Raw genomic sequence first — 15,404 nt, 5'->3', positions numbered from 1 at the left:
ACTAAAAACTGGAACGCTTCAGGGGCAGCGGGGTGGATTTCTCTATCGGATAATAAGGAGTGAGCTCAGCATTTTCATTGGCAGGTCCCCTCTCATCGAAAGTATCTGTAGTTTTTTTCTCTTGGAATAGTCAGTTTCCCTGGAGAGAATCCACCAGGTTCCTGCTTGAAGATTGGGGGTGGCGGGTGAGGGGGTAACAATCCTTCATACCAGGAATCTGAGGGTGACAGAATCCCAGGGTTTGATATTCAGACTTTACCTTCTGTTCCTTCAGTCTGCTAACTTGGTAATCACTCTCATCTGTTTTCCAGCTTCTAAAATTCTGTTAACTGTTACTGTCCCTCACTGTTCTCTGTGTCCTTATGGATCTATATATACTTTTTCATTCCTTCACTGTCATTTTAGTTGGGCTTAAAAGAGGGAGAGCTGTAAACGTATGTTTAATTTACTATGTGTCCAGGCAAGCTAGTTAACTTCTCTGTGTTTCAGTTTATCCACCTGAAAAATAGGAGGGGAGAATAGCCCCGATGTCACAGGATTGGTGTTAAGATAAAGTCAGAGAATCCACTTATGGTCTTAGTTCTATGCCTGGCAAACAATGTGCATTCAGAAATATTGGCTCTAACCTTACAGATTATAAAGTAGCAATAAATTATAGAAATACCTGATGCAAAGTGTTGTCTCAAATGAGTTGAACATATCCATCAGTGATAGAGGTCCAGAAATATCTTTTTACCCCATCTCTTTGAGGTAAAATGCTAAGATTCATTTTAGGGAAACAGGGAAGAAATAATGTCCTTAGCTTGATATCAAGATTTATTATTTCAAAATGACATTAGTCAAAACACAGGCTTTTCATGGGATCTGAAATAAGTTCCAGACAAAACAGTAGAATTCTTACTGCCAATGAGACTATTGTTCATTTAAGCTTTTGAGCTCATAATTATTTTAATCAATTAAATTATTTTTCTGCTTACTGTGTTTGAATTCAGTAAACCTGAAATACAGTTAAGTATAGCTAATTGCCTTGGTAGAATTGCTTCTTTCATTTTATCAACAAACATTTCTTAAGCACTTATTGTATAATCTGTGGTCCCTGAGCTTTTTGACTATATATTAAAAGATCAGTAAACAAACAGGAAATATCTAAAAGGTATAAGAGATCTCACTGAATCTCATGTGCAACAGTGGTAACAAGATAGACCAGGTGAACTATGCACTCAAATCTAAGAGGAAGCTGTATCATTTTAGTACACATCACTGATTATGAAGTTTTGACTCAAATTTATAATCCATTTCTAGAAGTGCTTGTTTGTTGATATGAGCCAAAACACACATATTGAACATATGCACAGTTTGTGGAGCACTACATTATATTAATTAGCCAGTGTTCGTCATCTCCAGCCTGATGGAAAGAGAGAAAGAGCTAAGATCCCAAGTCTTTAAATCCTTGACCTTCCCAAGAGGTATTTTCCCTTAGCAGCATTCCTTCAAGTGTCCAACTTTGGACACAACTATGTTCAGAGTGAATCATTTAATAACCAAAGGCAAGCAGAATAGTGACTGAAGATACAGAGGGCTCAAAACACAACACACACACACACACACACACACACACACACACGTGTACACATGCACACCTGTAAGTCTATTCAAGGAGGAATCAGGAAAGTTCCTGATTTATAGCTTGGTGCTTATAAAAAATCGAACTCTGACTTCCTCACTGTTTCATTTTCGCCTTGAGGAGTCAAGGTATTCTCAGTTAAGCTCAAGATCCCAGCTAAGAATTTTACTTCATGCCTGTTTGCCCTTGGATATAGGCAGGTGTCAGATACTTGGTGATCTCAGAATTACGTTAACTTAGATTCAGAAGATAACACAAGTTGCACCTCTACATTCTAACTGCTAAACAAAAGGTAAGATATTAAATAAAGGATACTAGACAGAAAACTTCTTGAGGGCAAGGAGTTACGCTTGTATGACCCAATTCAACCCCCTCAATCTCTTGTGCACAGTTGTGTCACAAAAGAAATCAATAAGTGAACTTTGGGGAATTTTAAACGTGGTTCATTAGAGCAGATTTATAAGTAAATCATTCTTCGTGTGAATGAATCGCTTCCATATAGTTCTTTGCCCATATACCTACCTACTGTCTTCTCTTGAGTTCACATGTGTTCATTTTATCTGCCGTGGTGTTTGAGGTCAGAGAGCAGGTCTCCACTGTCACACCTGTCAAGGGGTCTAGCATAACCTTGAGCAAAGAATAAGCGCTTGACTCATGCCAACTGATATATGATCGTCAGACATAGTGATGGCAGGTGTCCTCTGTCCTACAGCAGGCCTGGCCAAGTGGGACCCAGCAGATCCTGCTTCCCCCAGCGTGGCAACAGCTGACCGGCGTGGCCACGCACACTTCGGTGCAGCACGCAACTGTGATTCCTGAGACCATGGCCGGCACCCAGCAGCTGGCCGACTGGAGGTGAGCAAGGCGCAGGCAGGGCTGGGATGGGAGGCACGTCCACCGCTGACCCAGAGGGCGGCCAGGCTGGCCAGTACCAGACTCCCCTGCTTTGTAGAGGGCTTTTTAAATTAAAAAGAGTAGCATGTGGCCTACCTGGGTTCGATCCTTGGTTTGGGAAGATCCCCTGGAGGAGGACATGGCAACCCATTCCAGTATTCTTGCCTGGAGAATCCCATGGCCAGAGGAGCCTGGCGGGCTACGGTTCATGGGGTCGCAAAGAGTCAGACACTATTGAGCAACTAAGCACCTGAGCACACCATGTGGCCTAAAACTGCAGTGTAATGAGAGGTTGTTTTTAAATAAATGTATAATGGAGAAGGAAATGGCAACCCACTCCAGTACTCTTGCCTAGAGAATTCCGTGGACAGAGGAACCTGCTGGACTGCTGTCCATGGGGTCGCACAGAGCAACTTAGCATGCATGCATGCACTGGAGAAGGGAATGGCAACCCACTCCAGTATTCTTTCCAGGAGAATCCCTGGGACAGAGGAACTTGGTGAGCTGCCGTTTATGGTGCTGCACAGAGTCAGACACAACTGCAGCGACTTAGCAGCAGCAGCAGCATACCAGCACACCAGAAAACCAGCTTGGTTACTTTAGGATCTGTTGTCATTTTGAACTCCAAATTCAGTTCCGTTATCTGATCACCAGTGTGATTTACCAGACTTGGCTTGGGATGATTTTTGGTTGATTCTCTGCAGAAGAGATCCAGGGGCTCCTTAGCAATTCCAGGAAGTGTTCTCGAGGTGTTTTCACACGTGAGCACGCTGGAGTCACATCCAACCTCCTGGGGGAAAGCTTGACAGAAAGGGGTTTATTTGGACTGGTAAACTCTGCTCTGTTTGCTGAGTGTGTCTCTTCAGTTGATGCTCATATCTTTGAGATCAAAGTACACTTTCCACAGAGCCCAGAGACATCCAGCTGACAGCCACAAGCACACCACAACCCCTGCATCTGTTTCCAGAACCTTCCATGCCATCTTGCTCACCAACTTCATCACTAACATGTGGCTCTGTTGTTTTTATGGCCACTTTCCACTTTTCCTTATACCTGCCACCTATTCCATCCCACGGAGAAGGCAATGGCACCCCACTCCAGCACTCTTGCCTGGAAAATCCCATGGATGGAGGAGCCTGGTGGGCTGCAGTCCATGGGGCACTAAGGGTCGGACACGACTGAGTGACTTCACTTTCACTTTTCACTTTCATGCACTGGAGAAGGAAATGGCAACCCACTCCAGTGTTCTTGCCTGGAGAATTCCAGGGACAGAGGAGCCTGGTGGGCTGCCATCTCTGGGGTTGCACAGAGTCGGACACGACTGAAGCGACTTAGCAGCAGCAGCAGCATGCCATCCCAATACCACCCTCAGTGCCCACCTTCACCAGTGCAGAGCCAAATGGCAGTCCCCCAAGTTGGCCCCAACTTCTCATGGCCCTCTGGGCTGTCTTTCTTTCAGCCGAAGCATCAGGGTAGGACACACCCTTCACCCTCTGACAGTCCTCAAACCAGCCATAGAACCTCCCGACAATTCTTTTTCTGTCCCGTAAAGCTGCTGTGAGTGAAGAGCTCTGATGAAAGGCAAAGAGACAGGCCCCCAGTCCAGCCTCAACTGCAGCGTCCTCTGTCCTGCCATTTAGTTTTCTACTTACTAATTTACTAATTCTAATTTAGTAGAAAGAAGAGAGGAATGGAGGCCATTTATCACAATCCCGTTCACTTTCCACTGACAACACCACCCCCCACACCCACCGCCTCTCATTGGAAGCACTTTCAAGCCAGGTAAACTGGGCTCATTTCTGGCCCTGCGTGACCTGGGAAAGTTACTAAACCTCAGTTCTTCAGTAAAGTAGGGACAGTAATGCCTATCATCGGATTGTTGGGAGGTTTAAATTTAAGATAAAAGACAAAGCACTTGACTGGATTTAACATGTACCATGCAGCGCCAGGCTTCCCTGGTGGCTCAGTGGGTAAAGGATCCGCCTGCAATGCCAGAGACCTGGGTTTGATCCGTGATTCGAGAAGATCCCCTGGAGGAAGGAATGGCTGCCCACTCCAGTGTTCTTGCCTGGAGAATCCCACAGACAGAGGAGCCTGGCGGATTATAGTCCATGGGGTCGCAGAGTTGGACACGACTGAGTGAATAACATTTCACTTCATTCCAGCGCCTGATCCATGACAGGCAGCAATAAATCTGTTATCTGCCCTTCCCCCGTTCACAGCATGAACGCTCAGCAAGACCACCTTCCCTCTCCAGCTCATTAGCAGCAGCAACCAAGTGGAAAGCTGTTTGACCACTTGTTTTTTTCCTTACCCCTTTTTCTCCCAGAAGACCACACATATGCTGTACTTCCATTTTCCTTTGTCTCTCAGCATTTACAGCTTATTTAATTTCAGAGATACTGACATTCTTAACTCATTCATGCACATCTTCTTATCTCTCATCCCTCCTCATCTCTTACCTGGTTACCACAGGAGAGACCTAAAGCCAACAGTTTCTTTTCAGTCTCTTCTCCATTTCATATGTAGCCCAGAGAACATCTGGAATCATGGCTAGTGCTAGACCTATGTCAAAGGGGAAAATGCCATGTCTGTAGAAGAAATAGCAACAAAGTAAAGGAGCTATAACATCAGTTTTTAAAGTTCACTTAAATGTCCAAAAGCCTATCAGGATCTCTACAAAAGTGTCTCCCTACTTCTTTTCTTTGTGTTCAACTTTTTTCCTAAATTTCATAATATTTTAAAAATTCCTATGAACTCTCCTATAGCTCTTCATTTTACCATGTATTAAATGGGTTTTTCAGAGAAGGCGATGGCACCCCACTCCAGTACTCTAGCCTGGAAAATCCCATGGACAGAGGAGCCTGGTGGGCTACAGTCCATGGGGTCGCTAAGAGTCAGACACAACTGAGCGCCTTCACTTTCACTTTTCACTTTCATGCATTGGAGAAGGAAAGGGCTTCTGGATGGAAACCCACTCCAGTGTTCTTACCTGGAGAATCCCAGGGATGGGGGAGCCGGGTGGGCTGCTGTCTGTGGGGTCACACAGAGTTGGACACGACTGAAGCGACTTAGCAGCAGCGGCAGCAAATGGGTTTTTATGGGCAACTCTCTAAATTCATCATCACTCTTAATATTTCTGTGGGAATAAGCCTAACAGCACCATACAACCCAGATCTCACATAACCCATTTTCAGGATTATGGCTACAAATATTTCTATCAACATGTGTCTGTTACTAATTTTCACTTAGTACCAAACTCTATACATGTCTAGTCAACCTTCAGTTAATCTAATTGTTCATTCAGAAAGCATGTAACTCACTGATCAGCTGTTACATTCCTGAACATTGTGCTAACTGCTGAGAGAATTCTAAAGAATGTTAGCACTTCCTAATGCCAGAAAGACATACCTCCCAGACTTCAAAGTTTGTTTTTCACATAACTGATATTCTCATTTACAAAACGGTATTACTAAGATATCCTGCCTACCTCACAGAGTGGAACAACCCATTGAAGGTGCTTTTTAAATTATAAAATAAAATACACAGCCCAGTTAGCTATTTAGGGTCTTGAAGAGCAGAAGGGAATATTTATTTCCTCTCCCCAGAACTTAAGCTGAGTCTGCCTACTTGGCATTCTCCCCACGTGAAATGTGCCCTTTCTCACTCACGAACAAATTGTGTCCACGCCACTTAAACATTCCTACACCAGAGACACTCAATGAAGTCACCTGGGAAGGCTCATCTCTTCAACAACTCTCCCCTCGGTGTGAGGACTACCTTTTGATTTTAATTTGACTTTTAATGGGCGAGAGGGAACTTTATCTTCTAAAGGAGCTCTGTTTCTATTAAACCATCAAAGAATCTGTTTTCCTGTCTCCCTTTCAGGAACACGCATGCTCATGGCAGCCATTACAATCCCATCATGCAGCAGCCTGCGTTGTTGACTGGTCATGTGACCCTTCCAGCAGCTCAACCCTTAAATGTGGGTGTGGCCCACGTGATGCGGCAGCAACCTACCAGCACCACCTCTTCCCGGAAGAATAAGCAACACCAGTCCTCTGCGAGGTAGGTGTGTAAGAAGTGTTAGAGAAAGAAAACTTCAAGGAGATTGGAAGTTAAAGATCTGGATCCCTGGAATGGGATTTTGAAGGAGGCACGCATCTTGAGGTCTATGTGAGTGCTGGCCCTACCAGCACCCTAGGGTGGGGCCCTCAGACCACAGTGTTCCGTGTTCCCGTCTTGAGTGATTCTCTCCCCTTCCACTTATCTAGAAAACACTCAGACTGCCCTCTGAAGATGCATTTTTGAAACCATAACTTTTTTTTAGAAGTAGTAGAGAAATGTGTTTTATTTGAGTCTAATGTCAGAAATTTAACTGATTCAGCTATTTGCTAAAATATAAGCGGTAACTTTGGTTAATCATAGATACTACCAGGAGAACAATGATCTTTCCCATTTCCTCTAAATCCAGTTTCATCTCCATGAACTCTTAAAAAAAAATTAAGATTGACCAAAGGCCATGTCCTTTTGTTCGTTTTATATGGTATTTTGGAAAAGGTAAAACTATAGAGTGTGTAGATTGAAGGTTGCTGGGAAAGATTAAAGGCAGGAGGAGAAAAAGACAGAGGTTGAGATGGTTGGGTGACAGTCACTGACTCAATGGACATGAATTTGAACAAGCTCTGGGAGATAGTGAAGAACAGGGAAACCTGGTGTGCTGCAGTCCATGGGTCACAAAGAGTCAGATACAACTGAGCAACTGAACAGCAACAAAACTATAGAGACAGATCAGATCAGGAGCTGCTAAGGACTAGAGGGAACTTTTCAAGGTGATGACAAATTTCTGTATCTGCATTGTGATGGGAATTACATGACTGTACATTTGTCAAAACTCATCAAACAATTCAAAGGGGTGTCTTACACTGTATATAAATGATACCTCAATATACCTTACTTAAAAAATAGAGATTTCCTAACAAACAAAAAAATTGAGATCAAAATTGTATGGCTGTAAAATTGTTCCTACATCTCTCTCCAGTGGCTTGGCGGTCCCTAATTGTTTATTTGGAATAGGTTAATCAAGAGAAGTCAAGTAATACATGAAATGTCTAGTGAATTTTTTAAACTTCCTTGGATAGCAAGATGCCAGAAATTAGATCTGCCTCTTTTCATTCTTTTTCATTTGAAAACTAATCCAAGAGCTGACTTCCTGAAGTTGTCATCCTTCCTGAACAAGATTCTTATTTGGTTGTTTCTGACAGCTTAGGGAAATTCATGTCAGATCAGTGGCAGGCTTCCAGAATGCTTTTGTTTGACAGCTCTGTGATAGAACACCCATGTCTGTGTTAGATTGGGTGGCCCCAGAGGCCCCTGTCTCAGTGCTCACTCTGGCCAGGTAGGGGCAAGAAGAACCCTTAGCCTCTGACCTGTTGGTAAGTCCCTCTTTGTGGCCTTCTTACCACCCAGCTGGCTTTAGAAGGGTCACCACCAGTGCATTTCAAGATCAGTGGGACTATGGTGAAAATTATGGGTTTGCCTATTTTTAAGACCAATGCCTTAGGCAAAACAATTGGAAAAACCAGAAGGCTCTCCCCTTTGGCAGGCAGTACAATCAGGCATAGTTTCCTTTAAAAATGCCAAGTAGACATATTTTAACTGTTCGAGTAGTGAAAACTTAATCTCAAAATTGTACCATGTTAGTAATAACAAATATAAAGTTCTCTGGTAAGTACAGATAATAGAACAATTTTATCAGTGAAACTTCTTATTAGGAGCCCCCCAAAAGGAACAAGCAACATGTGATACCGACTAAATAGAAAATTAAATAGACCTACCTTTATGGAATTATTTTCATCTAATTACCTTCCCTTTAGCTAGAAGGTGCTAGAATCTCTAAGGACATATCACACTCTTAAGTTTCATTATAGGCTGGCTTTGGTCTCATTGTATAGATACAACCATGGTCATCAACAGTTGATGGGGAGGGGAAAGGTAAGGTCTTCTTTCTCTAAAGTTACCAGAAACTACATTGGCTTTTTGATAAGTTAATTTCTAGTTGATCAAAATCAAGAGTTACAGGTCCCTTAAGCATACATTTTCATTTTGCATTTTTCCTGGTTTTTCATTACGATTGAAACAGACTGGTAAGCTTCCTGTGAGGCTCATGTGTCAAAATCCAGGATTTTCTTTGGGTTTGTTTCTGGTTGCACTGCGAGGCATGTGGAATCTTAGTTCCCCAACCGTGGATTGAACCCATGTGCCCTGCATTAGAAGGCAGAGTCTTAACCAGTAGACCGCTCATTAAGTCCCCAGAAAAATTAATTTTTGAAAAATTATACCCGCACAGATACTTTTATAGTTATGTCCTTTTCCCAGAGGAGGAAGGAGGCAAAGCTACACTTTAACCTTAGATCTTTTAGCTCCAGGAAGTCTTAGGATATGAGTGTGGTCATTGAATCAGTGGTAAACCAGCCGTGAGCAAGGAAATGAAAGCTTTATGTGCAAATATCTTTTCTTCCACCTCCCTCCAAAACAGGACCTAACTCAGTACACTGGGGAGGATGACGAGATTGAACTTACGTAGTTGGGCTTTGACCCTGAAGGCAGGGGGCTGCGTTGGGGCAGACACCCCTGAAATCTGCCCCCACTGCAGGACCGGCCCAGTCTTTGGGCATGGTCCTCTGTCCTCTCCTGAGAGCCCTGGCTACCCACTTTGTCCCTCAGCGGCTAGAGCCCAGAGAAGCCAGGATGCTGCCCTGTCTGTGTAGCAATTGAAAGAAAGTCCCACAGGCCACCGCCTCTGCAGTCTGGTTAAGCCCGAGTGTGCTGGTCCTCTCTCCGATTTATGGAGAGCTTACGATGAATGGTGTCGGATTCGTGATCTCCAAAGAAGATATAACTTCAGGACCAGGGACCAGGCTTGAGCACTCAAGAGCTTTCATAAAGCAGAGTTTTATTAAAGTATAAAAAACGGACAGAGAAAGCTTCTGACACAGACACCAGAAGGGGGAGGAGGAGTGGCCCCCATGCTAGTTTTGGCAAGCTGTTTTCTGTCTGTTAGAAAGCTATTAATCAGATAGAGACCCCTCAAGCCTGTTAGAAAGCTGTTAATCAGATAGAGACCCCTCAAGCCTGAGGGAGTTTCACCAGGCCCCTCTCCCACAATATGCATTTTTGAGATAGGATGGCAGGAGGTGTGTCATCCCCAGCCATAAAACAATTGATATGGATACTGGTTGGTTGAGCTGTTATCAGCCAAAAGTTAGTCTTAGGTGGAACCATTTTGAAGAAAGGCAAATTCCAAAGCAAACACATAGTTTCATTAACATAGCTTAAGAAAAACACTTCCATAAGAAAAATGCGTTGGTTAGCGCAAGGTTTGAGAAAAGTTAAGTTCAGGTGGAACTAGGTGTTGTCATGGCAACACAGAATTTTAAGAGAAAAAATTCTGACACTTGTGGTTTGTTTCCTCCTGCCGCTTAAGGGAGAGAGAGAAAAATGTCTGACACTTGCAGCCTGTTTCCTCCGTTTATAGACCCTTGGCCTTCCTGCCTGTGATCCTCTCAATTTGGCCATGCTGGTGTTTCTAGACAGTTGGGCTTCTTGCAAGGACCTGGCGGCCCTGACCTTCTCCATGAGTGTGGTGTGGCTTTGTCGTTCCAGAAACGTCTCCACCTGTGAGGTGTCCTCCTCTCAGGCCGTCAGCTCCCCGCAGCGGTCCAAGCGCGTCAAGGAGAACACGCCTCCGCGCTGCGCCCTGGTGCACAGCAGCCCCGCCTGCAGCTCGTCCGTCACCTGCGGCTGGGGTGACGGGGCCTCCAGCACCACCAGGGAGCGGCAGCGGCAGACGATTGTCATCCCCGACACCCCCAGCCCCACGGTCAGCGTCATCACCATCAGCAGTGACACGGACGAGGAGGAGGAGCAGAAGCACGCCCCCACCAGGTGAGGCCGTGATGCCTTCAGACACCAGGAAGGAGCAGAGTCGGGGTGCACGGTGCACGGCCGGCTCACCCAGAGATAGTCGGTGGTGGGCCTGGACCACTTCCCCGTCATCCAAAGTGATGATCCATCCTTCTCTCCTGGCCCCTGAATCCTGGCCTTGCCATGTCCTGCAGCCCTAAAGTGACTTCAGGGGATCGTCCAATAGATTTGGGCTTCTCAGGTGGCTCAGATGGTAAAGAAGCCGCCTGCAAAGCAGAAGACCTCCGTTCAATCCCTGGGTTGGGAAGAGCCCCTGGAGAAGGGAATGGCAACCCACTCCAGTATTCTTGCCTAGAGAATCCCCATGGACAGAGGAGCCTCGTGGGCTACAGTCCATGGGGTTGCAAAGAGTTGGACATAACTGAATGACGCTTCACTTTCTACTTTTCAAACAGATTTCTATAATTATTGAAAGCCCAAAATAATTTTGAGTCAATTTGGTCTTAAAAAATAGTTATAGGCCCTCTACACTTGGGGGACGTGAGACCATGAAAGTCAGGCACAGAGTGCCGTTGTATTTCAGCCCTCATAAGCTAAAAAAATCTCTGCCTCGGGCTATTGAACGTATTCCCAGTTGGTCAGGCTGTTTCTCAAACATTGCCTCGGTGCTCAGAATTTGAGGTAATTGTCCAACTAATCAGAAATTTCCCTGTGTCTGATTAACCCAGTCTTTCAAACTGCCACGTGGCCTTTTACCCAGAGAACATTACTGTTTATTCCCAAAGTAGTAAGAACTCATTTCACTCGCTGTATGCTTCTGGGGGAGAGGGAAGAAATATTTATTATATTTGCAAGACTGTTAAGCCTGGTGCCAGAGGCTCTTTCCTATACTTGCCAGCCAGACTGAAACAGAGTTTGGTGTGAGTTTGAGCTGTCTAATGGTCCCCTGGAACTTTTCCCTCCAAACAGTTGGTCCTCTGGCCCTTAGCATCCCTGGGCCTCGGGACCTTGTAGATCTGAAATCTCACAACCCCATCCTGCTGGCTCTTCCCATTGGGACCCAGGACTCGGGAAGGGAGGCCTGCCAGTCAGAGCACATCCTGTGACCCAATGTGAAGATAACATTCACATTTAGGCCCAAATTATTAATTCCTAATTGGATACAATGTCACTGATTATAATCACAAATCCTTTTGATTAGATAATAAATTCTTACCTTTGAAATCATTGCACGATGTACAGATAGACTGATTAAAACATTATCACTACAACTATTCCTAGCTGCATGGGGTATTCCCTTCCCACCTTTATAATGAGCTCAGCATCTTGTCTTTTCATGAGAAGGCTTGTGTAGCGCTCATTCCAGTGTCCTCTTTAATGGCCTAGCTCAGTTCAGTGTGTCTCAGAGAAGCATGTGATGGAGCATTTCTGTCCTAGCATTGGGTCAGGTGGCAGAGGGGCCGAGGAGCTGAGGGCTGGGGCGTAGTGCCTCCCTCCCAGCCTGCCTGTTCCAGAGCTGGCCTCAGTTTCCTTTGGAGACTCAGTTTCCTTTGTTTCCTTAGGAGAACAGTCCCAAGCTGAGTCCATGGCCCGTGCCCCCCAGTCACTTCCCAAAGGGAAAGGCTCCTCCCAGCCACAGCCCGGGCCCTGGCCTGGAGCAGTGTGCCCACACATCTGTGGCATCAGGCATAAGAAGGACAGGCAACCTCACAGGGCCCTTTGCCACAAGTGGAAAAAGGCAATTTTAAAATCTGACAGTTGACTAGATTGGAATATCATTTTAACATTTGAATTGACACGGAATCTCAACATATGTGCTCAGGAGAGAACCGAATAGTGGATCTGAGGGGAAGGAGGATGAGCAAACCATCTCTCCACCCATCATGCCGCTGCCAGGGCCGAGAGCACAGAGCAAGCCGGAAGTACAGGCTGCCTCTGCAGCAGCCCCAGGGCCCAGAAAGAACAGAGCGGAAGCATGTGGCAGCATGGGAGGACCTTGGTGTCGATGAGTCACGACTTAGGGGAGGGCAGGGAAGGGGCCGATGGGCAGGTGCGAGTGTGACAACCAGAGATAGTGAGTGACAGTGGACTGCTGAGTACCGGAGATTCATAACATGGAAGATGCAGGCCTGCCTCCTGCCCAGGGTAACAAGATGCACAGAGACATTCCATCAAACATGGGAGGCTGCAGTCTGAGGCCAGAGCGAAACCCAGAAAGGTGTCACCTGTCCACAGGTGTGATGGGAAGCTCACAGAATGAGAAAATAGTGTTTTCCAGAGAGATCAAATAACTGTTGCCTTGAAGAAACATTTGAGGACCCAGGAAGGTAGGAGAGGGTATTGGAACCTGAGGAGGATAAAACAGAAACCGGTAGCTATTTTATTTATAGAGAAACCATCATGTAATGTGACCACATTAATGTGACTGCATTTTGTAATGAGGAAAAAGATAGGGAGAAATACAAGTACTCATTCTTAGAAATCAGACTATCATAAAATTTAACAGGGTAAATATTTATTGGCCCCACTGGTAAGATATTATGCTCGGAACCGCAGGTGCTGCATAAATAAGGTAGACAGTCTCTGTCCTCAGGAGGTTTGCAGGGTAATAAGCAAGATAAGACACGTACAAATCTTCATAATACAAAACAGGTTACCAGGCCCCTAAAAACTAGCAGAGAACTGTAGGGATTCAAAGGGGGAATAGCTTGAGGAAATAGGGGAGAGGGGGCTTTTCAAGGTCAGTGGTCCTGATATGCTTAGACAATGGGTAGAGGAGGTGAGACTGCAAATTCCAGTGAGATAAGTGGTGGGCAGAGCCTCACAGGTGGGCAGAGGGGGATCAAGAACAGGTGGGGTTCGCTGATAAGAGAAAGTGGGAGGTCGGGACGAAAGGGATTTCAGCATGGAAAGGGGGATTTGGGGGGAATCTCCCCTTAGGTGGGCGTGGCCAGCTTTCCAAGGAGATGCTGAGGAGCTCCCAAGAAAGCATCAGTTCTGGGAGAACAAGGATGGGACATGCCCCCAGGGCAGGCCACTGGGGAGCCGCCTGGTTGCCCTCGGACTGGAAGCTTCTCTACCCGCCAGGGCTCCAGTGTGAACCGTGGACGCGTCCCTCCTTGACCCTCACCGTCCTCATTCCCAAACCTAATTTCTCCCAGCTGTGAGCAACTTGATTCTGCTCTTCTGTGTTCTGACCTCATTTCCTATTTGCGGCTCAGCCCCAGTACTAGCCCTGTAACCCTGCCTCAAATGCCAATGGCTTCCCCTCAGCCTCATCACAGCCTCTGGAGAGTTGAGGGAGGGGGGGTTGGGGGTTCCTGTGATGCTCACAGGGATGGTGAGCATGGGATCACGTGGCAGCGACTTTTAAAGCCGACCTAAGACAAGTAGTCCTTGGTAGCTCAGTGGTAAAGAATCCACCTGCCAATGCAGGAGACGAGGGAGATGCAGGTTCGATCCCTGGGCCAGGAAGATCCCCTAGAGGAGGAAATGGCAACCCACTCCAGTGTTCTTGCCTGGGAAATGACATGGACAGATGAGCCTGGTGGGCTATAGTCCATGGGGTCGAAAAGAGTCAGACATGAGTTAGCCACTGAGCACAAAAGCGCAAGCGTGTCAGTAAATCTCCAGGACCAGGTGACATTGTCTAGAATTTTCAGGGGAATGCCAAGGCAAAATTATCGTTCCCGACCCCCAGCATGTGGGACTGTTAGCTGCCACAGCAGATGGACACTCGACAGCTCCTGCTTATAAGAAGGACTCCAGAGTGTGAGGGGCAGGCTGGGGGCGAGTGAACCAGACAGGAAGGGTGTTATAACAGACATCCCCCAGGAGTTTTCACCTGCACTGTCTCTGCATCATTTGATGAGATGACACAAGGCTGGTAGTTGTAGTCCCATTTAATAGATGAAGAAACTGAGGTCTGAGAAAAATAAGTGACCCAGACTGGCAAAGGTTCCAAGTAGCAGAATTGGGATTCAGGTTTTGTGACAGTGAGAAAATGGTAATCTTAATTACTGGCAAAAATAATTTATTTCTCCTTAGTCATTAATTCAACACATTATAAATTATGTCCTCAGCCTCCTCTGACCATAACCATGCCCACACCCATGGTCTCACCTGCTGTGTGCAGAGCACCAGGCCAGGGCAGTGGGGAGTCCAGGGCATGTTCACTGAGCCCTGACTCAGGCCAGGCATTGGTTGAGTGCAGCTGCTCTAGCAGCAGGCCAGGCAGAATTCACCTGTTCTCATTTCTTTGAGAAGGTTTGAAAAAGCGAGGAGGCCAGGCAAGACCCAGTAGCCTCCTCTTTTTCCATGTTGGATGAGGGGGCTCTGTGGTCATGGTTAGAGTTGTTTGTGTAAAGATAGAAAACAGATATATTTTTTGGATTCCCCAGGATTAGGTAGTAGAACCAGAATTACTTTAAATACACGTAAATGATTTTGATGAGAGGAACAGCTGACTCTCTGCATGTGCTGAATAAGCCATGTTTTCTCCCTTGAAATTCCCTTGGAGAAAGTTTATGGGTGCCCGTCTTATTATTCAGACCTTTCTGCCAACCTTGTCTTGTGCTGAAGCTGTCTTTTAGGGGCCATGGGGCTACATCATACAGGCTTCCAGAGTGTGTGACCAGAGTGGCTCATTTCAGCTGATCCATTAGAAATCATTTTGCCTGGTCTCCATTATTCATTCATTTATCTGCTCATTCAATTAGACGGGGTTCATTTACCAAGGTCATCAGGGCACCACTGTATCCTGCATCACTTTGCAAGTGATGCTGAGTGTTACAGCTAATCTGACCAAAATGTGAACTTCCCTAGGAGATTGATTCATCATTATCCCTAAGGATTTTAGGGGTCATTCTGAAACTGTTTATCCCCCAAAAGTGTGACACCACCCCCCCAATGTTCTTTTTGACACTAAATTGAAAATCCAGATAAATTACTATAGAAAAGT

General features: G+C 45.8%; 1 protein-coding gene across 3 annotated transcripts in view; it reads left to right on the top strand.

The window, feature by feature from the left end:
* The window catches only part of HIPK2 (homeodomain interacting protein kinase 2), a 204,574-nt gene that overhangs the window by 159,922 nt on the left and 29,248 nt on the right, over window positions 1-15,404 (top strand). For all 3 annotated transcript variants that reach the window (XM_070788235.1, XM_070788236.1, XM_070788234.1), the window contains exons 10-12: window positions 2,337-2,479; window positions 6,407-6,586; window positions 10,184-10,465. In XM_070788235.1, the coding sequence (XP_070644336.1) occupies window positions 2,337-2,479; window positions 6,407-6,586; window positions 10,184-10,465 (605 nt within the window). The remainder of the gene's footprint in view (window positions 1-2,336; window positions 2,480-6,406; window positions 6,587-10,183; window positions 10,466-15,404) is intronic.

Source organism: Bos indicus, chromosome 4 (genome assembly GCF_029378745.1).
Source record: "Bos indicus isolate NIAB-ARS_2022 breed Sahiwal x Tharparkar chromosome 4, NIAB-ARS_B.indTharparkar_mat_pri_1.0, whole genome shotgun sequence".
In the NCBI taxonomy this organism is placed as follows: domain Eukaryota; kingdom Metazoa; phylum Chordata; class Mammalia; order Artiodactyla; family Bovidae; genus Bos; species Bos indicus.
This window is presented reverse-complemented; position numbering and strand designations above follow the sequence as displayed.